Source organism: Lampetra planeri, chromosome 4, assembly GCF_965212315.1.
Source record: "Lampetra planeri chromosome 4, kcLamPlan1.2.h2, whole genome shotgun sequence".
Taxonomy (NCBI): Eukaryota; Metazoa; Chordata; class Hyperoartia; order Petromyzontiformes; family Petromyzontidae; genus Lampetra; species Lampetra planeri.
In genome coordinates, this window is record NC_136110.1 from 10,558,635 (window position 1) to 10,580,736 (window position 22,102).

Genomic DNA, 22,102 nt, shown 5'->3' on the forward strand with positions numbered 1-22,102 from the left:
GAGCTTCAGGAATTCGTTTTGTAAAAAAAATAAAATTTTGCTCTCAAACATTAACTTTTCATAAGTGATATTGAACTGAGACTGGTCTGTTTAGGTGCTTCATTTCTAAACACACTGGTTTTTTATTCGTTTAGCAATGGTATTAGGATATGAGAGTGATAATAATCATTAAAAGGCAAGGAAATATATCTCCATTCTGAAATGAACATAGTTATAGCACCCATCTCTATTGATGACCCTGAGGTGGCAGTGGAAATTCCACATTCTCTTGGTGGGAAGACAGCCGCTCCAAGAGAGGACCGCTGTTGATAACAAATTATTCCTTTATATGGGAAAGCTTGACACCGCTACCTTTTGATGTTAATAGATGCTCACTAACAACAGTAGGTGGGCCAACATTGTAGGATAAAATCGGGATCCCTTTGAGATATATGATAAAATAAATGAAAATAATTCGTTAGAATAATGACACATTTAGCAATAACAAATACATTCCACAATATAACAATCATGTGAGATATTATTGGTTCTTTCGGTAAAGTACGTATTGTTTTATATATTTTTATATTTATTTTTTATTTTATTATTTCCCTTCTACGTGATTTTACCGAAAGAACCAAGAATATCAATCCCTGAAGTCACGAAAGCTTTAAATCGAAAATCATGTGAGAGTTAAAATTCGTTGTGTTCTTACTTATGAAGTACCGGTAATTACGCTGGACACTCAGGTTGAGGCACACGTATCTTTATTACAAGTTGTCGGTACAGGACAGCACTAGAGGGGGTAGCGGCCCCCTCACCCGGATAACTGGGGATACACTCTAGCTAATCCTGACCTACTCCCAAGTCCTCCACTAACGGGCTAGGGGAGGCTAACTGGCCCGACACTGGTGAGTCGGGCTACGGTCTCCGGAGTCCCAGGGTACTGACCCTGGTTCACGGAACCACGCCTCTGGCTCGATCCTCCGCAGCCCTTACAAGGGCGGCGTCGAGGGGAGTCCAGGGCTTCTAACTAGAAGATCTTCCTTCTTCCTCCTTCGTTCCCAGACTGAGCCCCGAGCTCTCTCTGTCCTCCCCCTTTATACCCCTCGTCAGGATCACAACCCCCCAGGCTGCCTGATGCGGACGTCGCTGCGGGCACCCCCCCCGTGTACTCCCGGAGCTCCGCCCACTGTGTTTATTCCCCGTAGGATCCTATGCACCTACAGCCCTCCCGTAACAACCCTACACTTACAGTAGCATTGGGTGGAATTTATATTTGTAGCCATGAGCCAATCTATAAAATTCAACATTCCTATGACAGGAGCTCGTTTCCATAGAACAACCATTGTTGATTTCCCACGAAGTAGTACCCATTTTAACAATTGATGAATGATGGGCAGATTCCAGCATGCGGCCAGGACTCTAGCGCGTGACCTTATTGTGAGCCGAGCACATTAGCCAACAATGCCACTCAGCCAGATTTTATTTTTAAAAAAATAATTGAGATTGCAAGAGTTAAGTACGGTCCCTTTTGAGAAAAGCAAGCAGGGCTGAGTCAGATCCATCCAGCATGCTTAATGACTTGGATGAATTGAATTCAGCTCGCTAGCCCACAAGTCAATTTGAAAAGTTGTCAAAGTTGGAAAGAAATGGAAATTATAGAAAGTTACACTTTTGGTAATGGCTTCATTTTTCAAAGTATGGCTTTGCACCACAATTGAGGTAACAAATGCGAATAGAGGATTAATTAACATGACCTGTTTTGTGCCCATGCTGTGCACGAGGTGCGATGTGGAATATTTTAAGAGTGGCACGCATTCATACTCTGCTGTTAATGGGTGCCCACCAGATGAACACTTGATTAATTGTGCTGCTACGTTGGGAATTAAACATCGTTTGAGAAAATTTGTTTTACGTTCACCCATATAAATCCCACATGAACTCCTCAAAAGGCAATTTCAATGTGCCTTTGCCATTACTATATTGCATCAATATTTGCGAAGGTTTGATGGGTTATTAGCGGTTTAACAAATGCGGAACATTTACTCACTAATGAATTTAAATTGCTTTGAATTTAGGAGCAGATGTTTCACTTTAACTTCATCTTAATGTTGTATTTATACAAAAAAAAAGCACAATAAAAACATAATTGACTCTGAATTCACACTTCTGTGACTGGATGTGTCAGTGTATTTACACCTGCACAAAGTTGTAAGGAATCTAGAGCTGCTTTATAAACTAATTATAGACATTAACTGATTTGGAGAGGAAAAAACAATGCATTTCAACGAACCATTTCAATGTGCTGTATGCCTCTGTCTATTCCCCAGACCTCTGGAACGTGTGACATTTTCTTAGGCTGGCCAATGCTTTGAGGGGACTGATTTGTAGCGGGTGAAATGTTGTATGCTAATGTAATAACACGCTGGAGACGGCTTGTAGAATCGGTCCTTTTATTTCACTTCTTGCAGTTCACAAACACTCCCCGTTGCTGGCAGGCAACGGGAAGCAGGCAGACAGCCACCAGAGACACACCGCCACGTGGCACCCGGAGCCCCACTCGCGCGTGGCCCCTCTCTCTCTTCGTTCCGTGTCTGACCCCGTGTCTCTCCTCTCTCCCCTTATTTAATGCCTGGGTCACGTGGTACACTCCAGCCAATCCTCAATAGCCTGCGCCGAATGTTCCAGATCCCCCATCAACTCCCGGGACCACGCCCCTGACTTGTCTTCCCATTGGCTGAGGCCAAGACCAGCGAAACCAATCACCTAGCTGACATCCCGTGATCACGCCGAGGCCATGCTCCCAGGCTCTCCCCCCATTGGCTGTAAAGCGGGACCGGCAAAGCCGATCACCACGTGAATCCGACATAGGCTCTAATTACACTAACATTAGAGCGCTGAGCCATCAATGCCGAGATTGTGGATTAAAACCCCAGATCTAACATGATGAAACAAGTCAGTTTCTTAACTATTGTGAAATTGATGGCCTTAGCCTAGTAATCAATGTCTGAAATTTTCATTTTCGAGTGGTTTTGTGTGTGTGTGTGTAGGCAACGGATCTTACTGACATAACTCAACCGTTCTGTTTCTCTTTGGTTCTTTCGGTAGAGTCACGTAGAAAGAAAATGAATTAAATAATAGAATACGACGTTTCGATTGCAACACAAGCAATCGTCATCAGATAGAAAACAAACCTAGTAAACTTAGAAATACAATGCAATACAACACAGAGTCGGCTAACACAACAGTCAACACCCCCCCTGGTTGATTACATTCTTCCAAAGATTGCTCAATTTGAGAGAGAGGCAAAACACAGACACGGAGACACACAAGCAGAGATAGACAACACAGAGACACACAGAGAGAGACACACACACAGAGACACAACGCCTCTGTGTCGAGGCCTTAAATAGAGAGAGAGGGGGGGGGGCAGAGAGAGAGGGGGGGGGTAGAGAAATTAGCATGTCAATGAGAGAGTTGTGTGGAAATCCACCCCATAGCGGCCAGGGGAGAGAAAGAGCAAATGGACCTACACAAGCCTGGCAAATTCTAGAGAGATAAATAGGAAGTTTGAGAAAACAAACTTAGTAAAATTTTGGAAATGTAATGCAATGCAACACAGAGAGTCGGTTAACAAACAGTTAACGCATGTGTAAATCTTAGTCCTCAGAGCTGGATTATGAAATACCTCAATTGTACTCTATCGCTCGTGCAATCATTTGTGGCCAGGCCAGACGATCAACTCTCTACACTTTAGAAAATAAACTTTCTACGATAGAGAATCTCATTTAATTATGGGTTGGCTGAAACCTAGAAATGGAATCAGGATCTCAGTGGAGCTGGCTCAGACAAAAGCCACCATCCACCAGCAGTGTAAATGTCAATAAAGTAAAACTGTCCCCTTCACCATCCATTGGGCCACTGTTGGCAACCATAAGCGAGGAGTGGACTTTTCACATTGCTACGGCAGGTGCGAGTATAATGTTGCTGACAACTCTTGGTTTCACACAAAGTACATACTCACTTCATTGACTTCAGAAGGATGAGGGGATTAGTCGACTACTAATTGGTATTTGAACCAGCAGGCTTCTGTCTCGCTTGTTGCATGATACTAATGCGTGTTTATTTTGCCTTTTGAACTTTCAGATTACAACCCACCGTCGCCTCCATCAGGCAGTGGGTTCCATCGCTACATGATCTTCATTTTCAACGAACCCGTGGATCAGACGATCAGCCTGACACCCTCCGAGAAAGCCTCCAGAGGTCAGAGCGCACGTGTCTGAGGGGTCGTGTCTGCCCTCCCTTCCCATGTGTCACTCTGAATGTGGTGTGGCTGAGCCACGGTGGCGAGATGCTTTCTGCCTCGCCTGATATGCAGGAAGTCGTGAGTTTGATCCCATCCCTGACGCCTGTATATTTGGGGTTTGCATGTTCTCCCCGTGGTCGCGTGGATTTTTCTTCCAGGTCCTCCGGTTCTACGCTTCACATTAAGAAACATGCATTTAGAGTATTTGGCTGCTACTATAGATGTTCCCATGATAAACCACTTTGTTGAGCTACCATTTGTGGCCAGGTCGCTTCTGATGAAGAGCTATATAGCTTAGTGGGCCTTACATGGTAAAATAGAAAATAGTTTAGTTAATTTCGTGTCCATCAAACCTCTAGAGTCAAAGTCTAATTGAAATTAAGTGGTGTAGAAATCCAAACAAAAATGGCAATTTTTAACATAAATGTCAATTCTTATCGCACATAGGATATCATGCAGGATAAAATATGCGGTTTAATCACAATAGCCACCATAACTGTATGGTATTCTAGATGAAATAAACAAATCTGCTTGGCCATTTTTATTGACTTAAAAAGTTGCTTGACTGTTTAAGTAACAATCCTAATGTCAAGAATAAAATACCATAATAGGGCCCTTGGTTGAATTTGAGTGCTATATTAAGAGTATAAAGCAATGGAAAAATATTTTGAGAGAAAACTAAATTCAGATTTCTCCACTATCTCAAAAGCAGTCCCAGAAAGTTCGATTCTAGGCCTGCATCTATTCTCATTCACATTCATGATCTCGGTTCAAAGTTAACCCACTCAGAAATGTACTTCTTTGATAAAGTTATTAATATCCACACACCTGCCTATTTGGCTGATAATGTACAAGCAAGATCAGACGTAGATTTCGGTAACATTATCAAAATATGCACACTCAAAATGCCACAAAGGAATATTAAATTCGCGTTCGGTTTCTTTTTTTGCTAAGAAATTGTCCCTCAATAATCCACTCAGCTCGTAGCATCCTCACTCTCACCAGCACCAGATGGCAAAACTTTGTTTGTTAACCTTTTCTCTCGGTCATAGGGATCGCTATATCGTTGAGCGGAAGGTTTGGTCTCCTCGTGTGGACTTGCTCCTGATTTGACCCTCTTATTCCATCTCGCCATTTATGCCGTCACTCTTTCCTTGCTCTTTGATATTTTAGCGTATTCCCTTGATCCTCCTTTCGTTATTCTTGCATCACCTCTTCTTTCCTAGGGAACTCCATGTACCCTGGTGCTTTGCTCTTCTTGTTATTGTTGAAACTGAAAATAGCAAAACAACTAGAAACTATATTCATGGTTCTTTCGGTAAAGTCAGGTAGAAGGGAAATAATACAATAATATTAATATAAAACAATAAAAATTCTCACGACCTTTCGACTGCAACACAAGCAATCATCATCAGGTGTGAAATCCACAGCAAGAACATTTGAAAAAAGAACCAAGATTATGAATCCCTGCAGTCACGAAAGCTTTAAATCAAAACTAGAAACTACTAAGTTTATTTTACCAAGTAAGGGCCACTGAGCTATATAACTATTTCTCAAAAGCGAGCTGCCCACAAGTGTTAGCTCAACGAAGTGGTTAATCACGTGGCAATTCATAGTCGCAGCCAAATACTCTAAACGCATGTTTCTAAATGTGGAGGGGACAACTGGAAGAACCGGAGAAAAATCCACGTGACCACGGGGAGAACATGGAAACTCCAAATATATAGGCATCAGAGTCGGGATAGAACCCACGACCTCCTGTATATCAGGCAAGATAGTCAACATCCCACCACCGTGGTGCCCCAAATTACACTCTGCTCACAGCATTGCCCTGAATAACTTAGATCATATTATTAACTCTGCCTCTTGCTTCATTCTAAACGAGGGTCACTCCATTCATAAACTGTTCCCAAGTCGAAGTCAGACTACCTCCACTGCCCTGCTGGAGAGATATTAATTGTCTGTGTTTGTATAAAAAAAAATTTGTCGTTCAACTTAACTGATTTCAATAAATACAATTTACGCTGTCCATACCTGGAATAATCTGCCATCAAACCCACAGCTAAAGTCCATTCCCTCTCAATTGGCATTTTATGACAAATTAGATGCTCTTCTTGGAAAGTTTGACGTGCAATTTATTTATTATCTTCTTATTATCTTCTTCTTATTTTATTTTATTTATTATCGCATTGCTACTTCACTTGATCGTATTTGTGCAATTTCTTTTTGAAAGCATAATGTTCGTAATTGCTGGTAGGGATGCGATCTGTGTCTTTGTTTACTGTGACTTGTTTTGGCACGACCCGTTTCTTTGTGCTCACTTTGATGATCTTATTCTATTGCTGAAGTGCGACTGAGCCGCTTGTAGATCTCAAAGCTATGTTTAGGTCTAAACTGCTCTTCTTATGTAATAATGATCGTAATTACTTTACTTACTCATGGAAGCCACAAGGACTGTTCTTTCCTGATGGGTCCTGTATTTGGTGTATATTTTAAAATGTCTGCCAATCACTGGGTGTTTATTATTCAAGTGGGAGGAGAAACCAAAGCTCCCGGAAAAAAAAACCCACGCATGTGAAGGGGAAACGCTCTATCCCCGTACAGATGGACACATATGTAGGTTAGACCACTTGCCTCACTGCCTTCTCCTGGCAAGCCAGGGTATGACATCTCAACGCCCACGGGAAGGGAGTTTTACAACATTTGTTGGTGATCCACCAACTCTCGCTGCCTCCACATTGCTGGATTACAGGCCAAGTGCATGGCCAACACCGCCACCCATTGTCACACATTGACCCAGGTCCCCCTTGCAAAGGAGACTCGTCCTCTCAATAGGTTGCTACTTAATAAAGTGAATCAGTTGTTTTATAAACAGGGGGGGGGGATGGCTTTGAATTTGATGTCCACATTGAAGTGTAACTCTCAAGCTTGTTATTGTGAGTCACATGCTCTCACCATAGTTCCACCTGTACAGGTGGAATTTTAAATGTACTTAAGCCCACACTAATGGGCGTGCGGGGGGTTGTAAAGTACAACACTGCCGTCGAGCATTGCAACCGCATGGCTCGACGATTATGCACCCGCTGAATGAATGAAGTACGTATCTATGCACATGCACACATACACGCACGCAGAACACACATATGCTATGCCGAATTCGATTATCTTAATGCTTTTAGTTGGTTATACTAATAACACGCGTTATGCAACCAAGTGCACTTCACAGCAGCACCCACGCATGGAAGTGCTTCTTTAGTCCACACCGAGCCAGGGAAACCCCTCCCGAGAGGCCAGCAAAAAATAAAACCACGTCTTCGGCTTTCCGGAGGAACTCACACCTGACTGCAGCATCACACAAAGCCAAAGATTCCCCATATAGCCTTTAACATACTGTTGGGGCAAGTGCTATTAGCGAGCACCTATGAATGCCAGCAAGGTACACTAAGGGGTGGGTGGCCAGCACTACGCCCAGCTGCCTTTATCTCCCTAAAGGGGATGTTTACACCCCGCACCAGGTAATCATTTTTTAGTCTGAGTTGACCTCGGGGAGGCTCAGAAAATTGTCACTTGTGTAGTGGGTCAGGAACCAGAGGAGAACGTAGGTGAGGCAACACAATATGTATTTAACTACACTGAATACAAGGTCCATAACACACAGGGGTAACGGCCCCTTTCACCCGATACCTAAGGAGGCATGGCCTCCGAGCTACACTGCCTCCTAACACTGGGACCACGCTAGCTCTGAGCCCTCCAGCTCGGGGCCTAGGGGAGGCCACGCTGACCCGACCGTCCCAAGGTCTCCAGGTCTTGACCGCTCTTCCTCACTGAGCTCCGGCCCTTAGAAGGACAGCGGAGATTGGGGTCCAGGGTCCTATCTTCAGCTCCGTCTTCGGTCTTCAGCTTGGAGATGATTGAGCAGGACCCTTCAGAGGTCCGGCTTTTATACAGGTCCGTGACTTGCTCCGCCCTAGCCACGCCTCCCTTCCAGAACCTTCTGGAAGGTGACCCAGGAATCGTTTTCCCAGGGATTGGCGTTGGCCCCTTGGGCCTAGGTCACTAACACTGGCGTGACCTCGCTTCTGCCCCCTGTTGACGAGAAGGGGGGGCTACCCACTAACAACATGGGGAGTGCCGATTAATACCTCGACACTTGTATTGGCCGTGAGTGGGAATTGAACTCAGGTCGCCGGGTTCGTAGCACAGCGAACTTACCACCGCACCACCGCAGCATCACAGCCATACTCACACCCAGCCATGCCGCCACACAGATTCTCATCACCTCAAATCCTGGTCGTGGAGTTCGACTCAGCCAATCATCACTCTATGGGGTTGGTCAATAAAGTATCACTTTGAGAGGTAGTCAAAAAGGGGTGCCCCATGGATGTACTTGCCCCCATCATAGGAATGTGGAATTTTTACCACTTGCCCAAGCATGTAAACAGGATATGAGTACCATCCTAATACTAATTGAAGCAATAAATGATCTTGGCTTGTTTGAGTGTGAATATAGAATAGTTGCACATCCGTCTGCTGTCTCTGTATTGTGTTTAGGGTCGTATTATAAGGTAGTATGAAATTAAGGAGAAGTTAATGTTCCACTTTCAATACGGAGGGACACACATGGGTCAGTACTTACGTGTTGGCATTTACAAAGAAGTTACCATCAAGCGTATCTTGTATGCTTATACCGTTTATAAACCATCACAATGTAAAATGCGCTACAACATGGCAACATGAGGTGGTGAGAGTTCGTGGTAGGTTGTGAGAATGTTGCTTCGTTCACGTTTTACTAACCTGGAACGACGTAGAATCTCGTTTACATTTAATGAATTCCTCGTTTAGATTGTGTTTTGTTGAGATTATATTTCTGGTTAACATTTCCCTCTGAAATGAGAATTTAGTTATTCTTGATATTTTAATGCAATGTTTGTACCAGTTTTGCTGCTTGTGGATTTTGCGTTGCTGTTTGTGGTTTTTTTTTGCTCTATTAGATCGTGTTACCCGGCTCTCCCTTTCAACTCTTTCAGTCAGTACACACGTAGATCGGTTATTACTCACCCAGCGTATTGTACCAGACAGTCTCAATCTGCATTTCGCATTGGTGTGAATTCCCAGCTTCAGCTACCGTCGTCTTATTAAGCGTGTGCACGGTGGGGTCACGGCGCAGTGCATTTACAAATCTGATCCTTGGTGGCCATGAGTAAAAAAAAGCTGCGCCACGATTTGCCACATACACTACTGTGCTGCGACGCCTCGTATCTGTAAAACGGACACGATCAGCGCAAACTTTCCTGCTCGCTTCCCTTGTGGTCTCCGTGCGTTTTCAGGAGTGGAAATGTTTACGTTGGAGGTGGAGGAGGAGGCGTCGTGACACTGGCAACTCTTCTTCTTAATATTGTGGTGTGAGTCTGTGGTTGAGTGCTTGACGTGTGGATCTGGGACGGAGGAACGATCTTTTTTTGCCAAGCGGAGGTGCAACTTGTCGTACGCACAGCCGCCGAGTCGCCGGGGATGTGGGCTGGGAATGACAGGGCGTCCCCGATGCTCGGTGCGGTGTGCGGAACTGGCGCACGTTGCACGGGTCTGCTATCTTTCGGGTGCCGCTCCTTCATCCTTCAGCAGCAGGTGTCATATTAAGCATTTGTTTGCGCGGGGATGCTGCCACAGCAGTGTGATGGTTAGCAGCACCGCTGAACTTGCAATGCAGAGATCGCCGGTTGGACTCCATCATCGTGCCGACGCAGCAGCTGAAGCAACGGTGCCAAGAGCCTTAAATCCCCCACAGCACATCTCTGCCACCCATCAGTATATAATTGGGTTTACCGCAGTTATAGTCGATCGGCCGGTCACTCTTGTGTGGTGGGGTAAAGTGTGGGTGCACCCACCCCACCTCTCTCCCCAGACGTGTGGCTAGCGTGAAAAAGGAAGGCACTCTCCAGAGCTAACCCTAGTGGAGGCCCTTCTGCCAGCAGTGACGTGCGTAAGACATTTCAGAGGCTGCACCTTTACATCCCGGTGGTGAGATGTTAACTCCCTCGTCTGGTATGGAGGAGGTCGTGGGTTTGATCCTGACCCCGACGCCTGCTGTATATCCCCGTGGATATTTTTTTCCGCGTCCTCCAGTTTTTCCCTCAACGTTTAGAAACATGCATTTAGAATATTTGGCTGCTACAATAAATGTCCATGCAATAAACCACTTCCTTGAGCTATAATTTGTGCCCAAGTCGCTTGTGTAAAATATGCTAATAGCTCGGTGAGCTTTACCTGGTAAAATAAAAATCGTTTATTCTTTAAAAATATATATTTTTTTTGTGATTTACTTAGCTTTTCCTATACTTTGCACTCATGTCGTCTTTTTTTACACGCTTTTATTTAACTCACTCTGTCTGTTGTTGTTGTCGTTGTTGTTGTCGTATCCTCAAATCTTGTAACTCAATTTTAACCCACTTCCCAATGTGGTATCGACTGCAAACTTCGTATACTTATGTCATACTGATGACAACACTATATTCTATCATTAAAAATAAAACATATATTTTAAAACATTATGTTCATATGTTATGTTTTGCCTTGGCTATAATTATCCACGCTCAACTAACGTTGACTGTAAATCACCACGGCCCATTACGTTATGGCAAGCTTTGGGGCCACTTCCTGGAGTCGTGGAGTTCTGCCATTACGAGTAGGGTACATTTCATTAAAGCGTGTTTTAAAAAAAGTATTTTTAAACATTACTTATTTAATCTTGATTTCCCACCTGATGACGGATGCTTGTGTTGCGCCCGAAACGTCGTGATTTATTTTATTTTATTTTTATATCTACGTGACTTTACCGAAAGAACCAAAGAGTATACTTATTTCATGTTTGTTGTTGCAGCTCTCTGACTCTTCCCTCTTACTGGACATCTCTAAGCTAAGAGCTGTGTATCTCATCGGATGCCTCCAGTCTAAATAAACATTCTGATTCCACCTCTTGCGACCCATCTCACTCGACTCTCCTGCACGCATGCCTCCTCCGCTCCAGCACACAAGGGGTGTCTGTCGAAGCCCCCAGTCACCCTCCACTCAGTGTGGAGGTGCCTCCATCTCCTCCACTTCTCCTATTGTCAGGAACTCCAGACATCCCGTGCTGTTGACTCCCTGTCCCTGTTCATTTCTCGGCTAGAGAAACCTTCCTCTTTTCGTCTGTATCTGACTGCCCGCCTCTTTTTCAAAAGAAATGTTCCCGCTATCACATTTACACACTTATACGTAAATACAAATTCTATTTTGTTTGTATGTTTCATCTAGCTCATGTCACTCGCTTTAGAGGTGCATTGGTATATAACTCAAATAGAAATCGTGACGCAGGTGTCAAGAGCGTAAGATGTAATTTTGAACCGTGATTTGTTGCATTGCCGACAGAATTCATCGGTTTGTCTTCAAAGTAGCTTCACGATTTCTTGTAAACGCTGGTTGTGTTGTCATCGTTTCTATTATTCACAAGTTTATATTCTGATTCATGCAGCAAACTTAATTGCAAGCACAGCATGACACCATGTGTCCTTAACCAGCGGTTTTTTTTGTGTGAAATGCATTACATTGACAATGTTACGTGCCCCTAAAAGCTCTCAATGCCGATTATTTTATTTGTTGTTCCATCTAGATTTCGCTGGCAGCCAGTTGTCACACGCTGGCTATCGGTGGGCATTGTTGTTAAGGTTTTTGTTTTGAGTTGCAGGTGTTCGTTTCAGCATGAACCATTGTGACATAGTTTTACTAGGGGGAGAAAATAAAACCTGAGGTCAGCAAGAGTTTAATTCGCAATTGTATTAATGTAATAATAGTTTAATAGAAGTCAAAATGTACGTTTGTCAAACAAGCACTTTACACTGCCGATCTCGATTGTTGGTCCTCGGCCAGTGGTATAATCCCAGAGAAATATTCTCTTCGTCGCATGGCTGATGTTGCTGTAGAGCAACAGCTGTAATTCTACATTGAGGTGGTCAGGTCAAATGATTGCGTTAGGATTGGCGGAGTGGTGAATCATCACTGTGACGATGCCGCTTCCTCCGTATTTGCGAATTGGGCGTTGAGTCGCTGGACATTCCATAGTCTGTTCTGGGTAACCACATTCACCGCACACCAGAGATTTGTTTAATTTCTCATTAGTGCATCAAGATCAGCATCTGCTGATGCCATGGTTTGTGTCCAGATGTGGTTTAGAGTCGTGGCCCCTTAAGCTTTGTAGAAGATCTAAACCAGGGCTCTTCTGCATCGTTGGGCCTTCACAAGGTGATTGTGACTTCTTGTGCACTCCATTTGGCTTTTTTTTTGTGGTACGGTTCGACCATTCTTTATTGACAGGGACAGGCAGAGAGAGAGGAGAGGGGTGGGATGGAGTCTTCTCTCCACTCCCCTTTACACCATGAACTCGTAGGGAATGGGCTCCAGCAGCTCCGGTGTGCTGTTCTTGGTGCTGACGAAGTGAGCCACACGAGGCTGGGCTGGCTGGCGTTTCAGGGTCACCCACTCGCCCGCCAGCTTCGCCTTATCCTTCTTCAGCTCGTTCTCCTTGACGCGCTTGAGGAAGCTGTCGCGGCTCTTCGAGTGCTTCACGTGCTCAATGCGCACGTTGATTTGCTTGGCTAGGACCTTGCCCTTGACCTGCTTGTTGAAGATGACTCCAACCGCGTGCTGCGTAATGTTGAACACACGGCCCGTCTTGCCGTGGTAGCACTTGTGCGGCATGCCCTGCTGCCCCGTGCCTGTTCCCTTGATGTCAACTATGTCCCCCTTCTTGTAGATTTTCATTTACGTTGAAAGTGGGATAGGGCCATGCTTGCGGAAGGACCTGGCAAACATGTACCGGGTCCCCCGGCGCTTGCCATGTGTCTTGCCCATGTTTCCTGCGTCGCCTCTCGCTCAGCCGCAAGATGGAGGCGAGTGGCTTTCCAAGCATCATCACCAGGGTTGAAGTCGCATTGTCAGAGGTTAAGTGCGTGGATCCAAGAGGGCTTGCTGCACGAATTAAAACGGTGATGGTGGTGGCAAGGGACGTTGTTGAGATCCTGGCGCATGGGGAGACATACACTTTCCACATATCGCTGGACTTCCCGGAAGGTTGCGGCATAACAGAAAGTCTAGTGGCAACTTTCCAGAGGAAGACTTTTCACAGAGTGGTACAAAGTCAATTCCCCACCGTGAGCACTTGAACGGTGGTGCCACACGCCCAGGTAATAAGCTGAGCAGTCAAAACTTGGTTGGCATTTTTAAATAAGTCTCCACGATTCATACATCTAAACAGCAACATCACCGTGCACAGGTTAGCAAAGGACAGGGACCAGGCTGTGTATTCGTTGTAAATAAATGTCTGTGGGTATTCAGTGCTCTAATTTGTTCCCTTTTAATTTCCGTTGCACCTGGAGGGGCTTTCCATGTGTTCATCCCTCTTGAGGATCGCATGTCAAGGCGTATGTGTGCCCTTGTTAGGAGCAGGTTCCATGTTTGAACTTGGAACCTGCCTTGTTAGTGTTTTCACAACATGCAGCGCAGAACTGCTGTGGTAAGCATGAACTAACAAAGCAGCTCGCATCCAAACAGAATGTGCCATTTCATTTACACAATGTCAGACTCGGCAGATTCTACGCACGGCAGGACAAAAATGTCTCGTAACGGTCAAAGATGCTCACCTCCTGTCGTGGCTCTCGGTCAGATGCCTGGCAAATGACTACAACTGCACGCGTGCACGTATATTAATGTACGCCCTTTGCAGAGAGTATCATGTGACTGTGCTATGTGTATGGAGTGGCAGTGTAGTGCTTAGTATCCTTCACTACTATCCCAACGATCTCGGTTTCATCCCCGAATAAACACGTCAGTGGCAAGTGGTATCCGAACTAGCCCAGGTCACCTCCAAATTGACCTGGTCAGTTCCCTGCATTGGTGATTCATGAACCAGTTTTGCCAGCCCTTGCTTGCCATTGTAGAGGATGCGTAAGTCTATATCAGCCAGAATCTGCTGTTTACGTTTCACGGGCAAACCTTTTTCACCGTGATTGGACCACATTCAACATTCGGCAAAGCTGCAGTCGGCAGGGCCCAATATGCGGGGGCTAGGGTCTAGTTGGATGTGTAGCCCCGGCAGTTTGTCCATGAGCTAGCAGAGCACTTCTTCGACACGCTCAGCAAAGCAACGCAGTGCAATATGGATCCATCTAAATGCGTGGTGGATAATTTCCCAGTGATAGGAATATGGGAAAATGTCCTTTTCATTAACCGTGCCCACGGCTGTGTAAGACGTGAGCTCTCCAGGAACAAAGATGTTCTGGCATGGTGCCGATCCGCCACTTCCCCTTGTGCTGTGCCGGCCTTCATAGGTGCTCGCTAACAGCACTTGCCCCAGCAGTCTCTTCAGGATATGGTGGAGAGGTCTTTGTTTTATCCACTTGTGTGCTTTGAGCAAATTAACAATCTGAATTTCTGCAGCACCTAAATGCAACGGCATCTCACAGCGCCTGTACAGAGAAAAATGAGGCAGCGCGCTTACGCGTTCGGCACCCTCATTAAACCTTTTAAAGATCGTGCATATTTTACGGAAGTTTTTTTTTCTCCCTCCCAACGGATTGTCCACATAGCCTTGACCCCATTTGCCTTCCACAGCACCGGCACAAGCCCCAGCCGCAGTGCCGCCCTCGAAACGGTGCAGTCGTCGGGACCGCGCGTCAGCATGGGGGGGCGCATATTAAGCCCGGAGCCGCCTTCGTTAAAGATCGTTGGCCGCGCTTTTGTGCCTCGTGCGTTTCATTACGGCGCGAGAAACCTGCCGAGTAGAGTCAAACAAAGCAAAGTGCTTCGAAGTCGCGAGCTCTTGTTCGCAACTTTTCTGTGCATCCTTGAAAGCGGGGATGGTAATTAGGTTTCATTGCGCTGACTTTTTTCTCCCTCTGCTTTAATAATATATGAAGTGTTTGACATTTTGCGTGCCATAGAGAACATTGTTTTTACTTGTTTTGCGCTCAGTGGAAAAGTTTAGGGTGTTTTGTCATTCATGCAAAGTGTGGCGGCAGTGCACATCTCTGTTCATTGCCTGAGGCTTGTGGAAGAAAAATTCCCACATTCCCGTCGTAGTGGCCAAGTCACGAAATAAATTGAGGGCTTGTACGTGGAAATTATTGAATTTATTAAACTCGCACCTCAAACGTATGCCAGGACGTTTCAGCGATCGTTTTCACGGAGATGCAATTGCAAGCCTGAAATTTCACGTTCTCTCTGGTGAAGGATGAAGGGTTACATCAATCGCTGACCACGAATGTCACCCTGTATATTTCACGTGCTCAAACCACAGCGCCACCCATCCCAGATTATTGCTTTTGTTTTACGGTTGCAAAAAAAATAAGACTGTTTTCAATATTTCTTGGAAGGTGCCCGAAAAAAAGAGGTAGTCTGGTTATGTCTTGCCTCACGGCAGATGGGGAGCGTACGTTCACAGGAAGTTCCTGTTTTTTTATGCTAATGTTGGTCACGTGACCAGGAAGTGACGATGTTAGATTTCCACTGTACCACGCGGGCGTCAGCCATTACACAGATAAGTCAAGATGGCGGCACGCATCGCATCTCAGTGAGACCACAGCCGCACTTGTCCATTGTGGGAGCTTAAGAAGCATTATCTGTAAGTTGTTTATATTCCTATAATATTGCAAATGCTGTTGTAATGTTGGAATGACCGTTATAGCAATGTAAATGCCTTTATGGTGCCGTTAAGTTGTTGTAGTAAATACGAGGCCTAGTTAGTAACGAAGCCTGTGACTTTCCTTATTGTGGATGTTACTTGTGATTTAGTAGGTCGAGTCAGACTTGTGCCTATGTTGCGATTCTGAGAGTGATGACGAAGTATCTTATCCACAGTTTAGTGTTAAGTGTAATGCTGTACATTTGGGGTGCAGTGGGATGAATACACTATGTGCCTGTATGCAACGCACCAGCTTGTGCCTTTGTCTAGTTGTTCAGGGGTAATGTGGGGGCCTGGTCCTTCCAGGATCTATTGTTATCTGAGACAATGTTCTGATGCTGTGGTGTTCATTGTGTGGGTGTTTCCGAATTATAACAGATGCTGTATCTGTGTTTTCTCACCAGTTTTAACTGTTACAATCAATAAATGACGATCGGAGTTGGACGGTCATCCTGGCTCCGAGGGTTTATTGAACACATGGTTATCTACTCGACTAGCGGTGCAACGCAGCGCACGGTGAGGCCGAGATAGTAAAAAGATATTCTTCTTAAAGCTCCCAAGAAGTGCTGCAGCCAGCCCTGCAGCAGTAAAAAGATACTCTTCTTAAAGTTCCCAAGAAGTCCTGCAGCCAGCTCTGCAGTCAGCTCTGCAGCCAGCCCTGCAGCCAGCTCTGCAGCCAGCCCTGCAGCCAGCCCTGCAGTCAGCTCTGCAGCCAGCTCTGCAGCCAGCCCTGCAACCAGCTCTGCAGCCAGCTCTGCAGTCAGCTCTGCAGCCAGCCCTGCAGCCAGCCCTGCAGTCAGCTCTGCAGCCAGCTCTGCAGCCAGCCCTGCAGTCAGCCTGCAACAAGCAAGGAGCTCTGCAACGAGTCTACATTAAAATCGTGCTGCAAGCATCGCAGCATGGAAAGCCACAGTTCAGCAGAGAGAGATGCTGAAGAAGGTGAACCAAGCAATCCAGGATCTCCCATCCTGCCTCAAGAGGACCAAGGGAGTTCAAGGCCCCAGAGGGAGGTCAGGTTGACGCAACGGGCCTTGGAAAGCTATGAAGCTGAGAAACAGGACCTTGATGCCAGGATACAACGGGCATGGAACCGGGTTGAAGCAGATTTATCTGAAGCTTCAAATGCCTCAGACACAGTGGCCTCATTTCAGCGGGCCATCCAGCGAGTGAATGTGAGCAGCTCAAGCTACAAGCTCCTGGCAAATAAATACATCTCGCTCCTGATGAAGGTGAAAACAGATGAGGGCATTGAGGGAGTGCGCAGACAAGAGCACTTCCTCGAACTGCTCGATGATAATGTGCAGGCAGTGATACAAGATGCAATGGACCGTGTGGAGGGCTTAAGAGAGACACGATCTCAGCACTCTGTCTCATCCAGGTCCACCACAAAATCTAAAGCCTCAGCACACTCAAAGACATCATCTACTAGTATGGCAGCAGCTCAGGCACGCGCAGCAGCAGAAGCAGCAAACGCCCGTATTGCCTACATGGCTGAAGAGGAAGCCATGCTAATTGAAAAGGCCCACATACAAGAAGAAGCAAGTATAGCAACTGCTGCCGCACGGAGGAAAGCAGAGCAAGAAAGTATATTAGCAACTGCTGCCGCACGAGAGCAAGAGAGTATATTAGTGGCTACTGCTGCACGGAAGAAAGCAGAGCTTGAAGAGCAAGAGAGTATATTAGTGGCTACCACCACGCGGAAGAACATTGAGCTGGATGCTAAGTTAAGCACCCTACAACTCAAAAGGGAAGCAGCTGCTGCAATGGCCCAGGCAGAGGTGCTCGAGGCAGCAGCAAACCTGGATAAGGAAGAGAATTGGAGTGAGTTTGGCACTCAGATACCTGTCAAGGACCGTGATCAACTCACCAGAAAAAATATTTTGGACTGGTCTGAACAATGCATCAATGCTCCTCCACCAAACGATACTGAACAAAGGGTGGACGTTCAGGCATCGCCATCTCCACACCGAATGAACATGAATGCTGTCTACAGGAATGGTGGAAATGCATATCCTGCCCTGGCAGTTAGTCGCCAACTCAGCGTCGCGCACGTGGGGTCAGACGTGGATGCACCAAGTCAGACCCACATTCCAGACAGTCACATAAAGGGATCCAGCCAACGTGATCGAAACCCTTTGGGCCCACAGTCCAACGCCATCGCAAATGACGGCATGCTAGGCAATACAGCCAATAATGCCGCCTCACAAGCGCCAGTATGGACACACCCTGGATCAGCAGGACTAGGAGACTTTGCTAGGTACCTGGCTCACCGCGAACTAATCAACACAGGACTCGTTAAGTTTGATGACCACTCTGAGAACTATCGAGCCTGGAGATCTACCTTCAGGAATGCAATCCGAAATGCAGACATCTCTGCAAGTGAAGAACTCGACCTGTTGGTGAAATGGTTAGGAAATGAATCTGCAGAGTACGCAAAGAGGATCCGGTCAGCAAACATTGACGACCCCGCCTCAAGCCTGCATGCGGTGTGGGAGAGGCTCGAGGAGTGCTATGGTAGCCCAGAAACCATTGAGAAGGCTCTCTTCAAGAAGTTGCAGAACTTTCCAAAAATCTCTGGTCGAGACAATAAAAGGTTACGGGAGCTTGGAGATCTTTTGATGGAGCTTGAATCAGCCCAGGCTGATCCCTACTTACCAGGTCTCATTTTCTTGAATACCTACCATGGCGTGAACCCCATCGTAGAGAAATTTCCATTTGACATGCAGGAAAAATGGAGAACAGCGGGTTCAAGATACAAGTCAGAGCATCAGGTTGCATTCCCCCCATTCTCTTTTTTCTCAAAGTTTATCCGCAACCTGGCTAAGACTAGAAATGACCCAAGTTTCATGTTTGGCACCACGGGGATTTCCAGTCCAGATCTCCCAAAAATGGAAAGGACAACGGCGAAACGAGGAACAGCGAGAGTGCCAATTTCCGTACACAAGACTGAGGTCTCTCCTGCGACATTCGCAAACTCCGTCCAGGCAACCACCACAAAGAAAAAGATAGAGGATCCAGAGAAACAATGCCCATTGCATGATAAACCTCACTCCCTCCAGAAATGCCGTGAGTTCAGGAGGAAGCCATTGGAAGAGCGGAAGAACATGCTGAAAGAATTTGGAGTGTGCTTCAAATGCTTTGCTTCTACTAACCACCTTGCAAGGAATTGCAAGGCAGATATCAAGTGCGAGGAATGTGGCAGCGACAAACACGCAACTGCTCTGCACACATTTTACTCGAAACCCAGTAGCACTAAGGCTTCCGATCCCGAAGCAGAGCACGGCGGGGAGCAAGGCGAGACCGCCGCACTCACTTCGTCAATCACAACCAAATGCACAGAAGTCTGTGGAGAAGGCTTCAAAGGAAGATCTTGCTCAAAGATATGCCTCGTCCGAGTCTATCCCAAAGGACATCCTGAAAGGGCAGTAAGGATGTACGCCATAATGGACGACCAGAGCAACAGGTCTTTGGCAAGGTCAGAGTTCTTTGATCAGCTAAGTGTAGGTGGGAATTCCTTTCCATACACGCTCAGAACATGCTCAGGACTGATGGAGACAGCGGAAAGAAGAGCGAGCGGCCTCATGGTGGAAACCATAGATAGCACCATGAAGCTAGCCCTTCCTACGGTGACAGAGTGCAACGAGATACCGGACGACAGGAGTGAGATTCCCACGCCCGAAGTTGCACGTCACCACCCACACCTGAAACCCATAGCAGAGTTCATCCCGCCATTGGATCACGCGGCACAGATTTTACTTCTGCTCGGCAGGGACATGCTGAGAGTCCACAAGGTTCGCGACCAACGCAATGGACCTCACGACGCTCCCTACGCCCAGAGACTCGATCTAGGATGGGTCATCGTGGGTGACGTTTGTCTCGATGGGACCCACAAACCAGACCACATTAGCACATTCAGAATGAGTGTGCTCACGAATGGACGCACGTCGCTCTTCAAACCGTGCCCCAACCACTTCACGCTGAAAGAGAAACTCGGCGAGAGAAGTCAAGGCTGTACCGTGCAGACTTACGAAGAAACCACCATGACTTCGCTTGTACATCCACCGTCTTCGTTGGAGTTTGTTCCTCCACGTTTCTCCAAGCCAGTCCTGACTGACGGGAAGAAGACTAAGGTGAAGCCGCTGCTCGTCGCTCTACTGGTGGTCGTGGCGGTGGTCGCTGTGACCGTGGCCTCTCCGTTCCTCGACTCGGTGCTATCGTCCGAGTGGGAATTCTGGAAGGAGTTCTACGGCAAGGCCCCACAACCGGAACATACCATCTCAAGGCTCGAGCTGTGTGGAGACATTCTTGCTACAGAGGTGGCGGAACTGATCTTAGACGAATTTGACGTCAAACTGGACGCGGTCAAGTTCTACACGGACAGTAAGGTCGTACTAGGCTACATAAACAACCAAACCAGATGGTTCTACACCTACATCAGCAACCGGGTGGAGCGCATCAGGAGATCGACGCAGCCGGAGCAATGGAATTACGTTCCAACTGACCAGAATCCAGCAGAACTCGCAACTAGGTCCGTCCCTGCATCTCTGCTGAATCAAACCATCTGGCTGACGGGTCCAGCGTTCCTGTTACGATGTGACGTTGGCCCATGTACTACCAAGGAGACCTTTGGACTCTTAGAGCCCGAGTCCGACAAGGATATTCGTCCTCTAGTGACAACTTTCGTAACAAATGTGCGACCAAGAAGTCCACTGAGTCCACACCATTTTGAACATTTCTCGAAATGGACGATGCTCGTGCGAGCGATAGCACATTTAACGCATATTGCAGACTGCTTCCATCGCCCAATGAGAGGCACCACTGGTAGCTGCAATGGATGGCATCACTGCACAGTGCCACGCACTGAAGACGAGCTTTCCAGAGCAAGGAAATCAATCTTCCGCTGTGTGCAACAGGCAGCTTATGCAAGTGAGATCAAGGCCATCAACAAGGGAGAAGACCTTCCTAGGGTCAGCACCCTCAGGAAGCTAAACCCCGGGATGGACAAAGACGACTTGCTCAGGATCGGTGGTCGGCTAGGGAATGCAAAATTAGATGAGAATGAACGAAACCCCCTCATAATCCCAAGCCAGAGCCACATCGCAATCTTACTTGTGCGCCACTACCACGAGAAGGTCAAGCACCAAGGTCGGCACTTCACAGAAGGAGCAATCCGATCTGCAGGGCTGTGGATCGTTGGAGCAAAGAGGTGCATCACCAGCACAATCCACAAGTGTATCCGGTGTCGCAAGCTACGTGGAAAACAGGAAGAACAGAAAATGGCAGACCTCCCAGCCGATCGACTCAGTGTGGAACCTCCCTTCACCTCTGTAGGGATTGACGTGTTCGGACCGTGGACAGTCATCTCCCGCCGCACCAGAGGAGGGCTCGCGAACAGCAAACGTTGGGCAGTGCTGTTCACCTGTATGAGTACACGAGCAGTGCACATCGAAGTCATCGAGTCCATGGACTCTTCGAGCTTTATAAATGCACTCCGGAGGTTCTTCGCCATCAGAGGGCCAGCCAAGCAACTCCGTTCTGATTGTGGAACCAATTTCATAGGAGCATGTAAAGAGCTTAAGATCAATACGGAGAATGTCGAAGATTATTCTGTCAGGAAATACCTTAGTGACCAAGGCTGCACATGGATCTTCAATCCTCCCCACTCTTCGCACATGGGTGGAGCCTGGGAACGCATGATCGGGATTGCTCGACGCATTCTCGACTCCATGCTATGTGATGTCGGGTCCACACGGCTCTCTCACGAGGTCTTGACCACTCTCATGGCCGAGGTCTCAGCCATAATTAACTCAAGACCCCTGATCCCCGTCTCAACCGACCCGGAGTCACCATTCATCTTGACTCCTGCTAGTGCAGAGCTTCGCGAACACGTTCTGGCGTCGCTGGAAAAACGAGTACCTTACGACACTCCAAGTGCGCAACAAGTGGCAGTCTAATAGACCAGACATCCAAGAAGGCGACCTCGTCCTACTGAAGGACAACCAAGCCAAACGGAATGAGTGGCCAATGGGCCGCATCCTCAAGTCGATTCCAAGTGCCGATGGAAAAGTTTGAAAGGTCGAGGTTATGATTGCGAAGCAAGGAGT

The 22,102-nt window shown here is 46.8% G+C and overlaps 1 protein-coding gene and 1 pseudogene across 4 annotated transcripts in view; one reads left to right on the forward strand and one right to left on the reverse strand.

The window, feature by feature from the left end:
• The window catches only part of PEBP4 (phosphatidylethanolamine binding protein 4), a 273,341-nt gene that overhangs the window by 198,997 nt on the left and 52,242 nt on the right, over positions 1-22,102 (forward strand). The window contains exons 6-7 of one of the 3 annotated variants that reach the window (XM_078593237.1): positions 4,129-4,245; positions 14,930-15,923. In XM_078593237.1, coding sequence (XP_078449363.1) covers positions 4,129-4,245; positions 14,930-15,015 — 203 coding nt within the window. In that variant the 3' untranslated portion in view covers positions 15,016-15,923. Of the gene's footprint in view, positions 1-4,128; positions 4,246-9,615; positions 13,215-14,929; positions 15,924-22,102 lie in introns of those variants that run through there. The other 2 variants (XM_078593238.1, XM_078593236.1) reach the window with 2 other exon arrangements.
• LOC144717687 (large ribosomal subunit protein eL21 pseudogene) lies at positions 12,595-13,081 on the reverse strand (annotated as a pseudogene). Its single transcript, XR_013585137.1, has one exon. The product of XR_013585137.1 is annotated as a large ribosomal subunit protein eL21 pseudogene (transcript).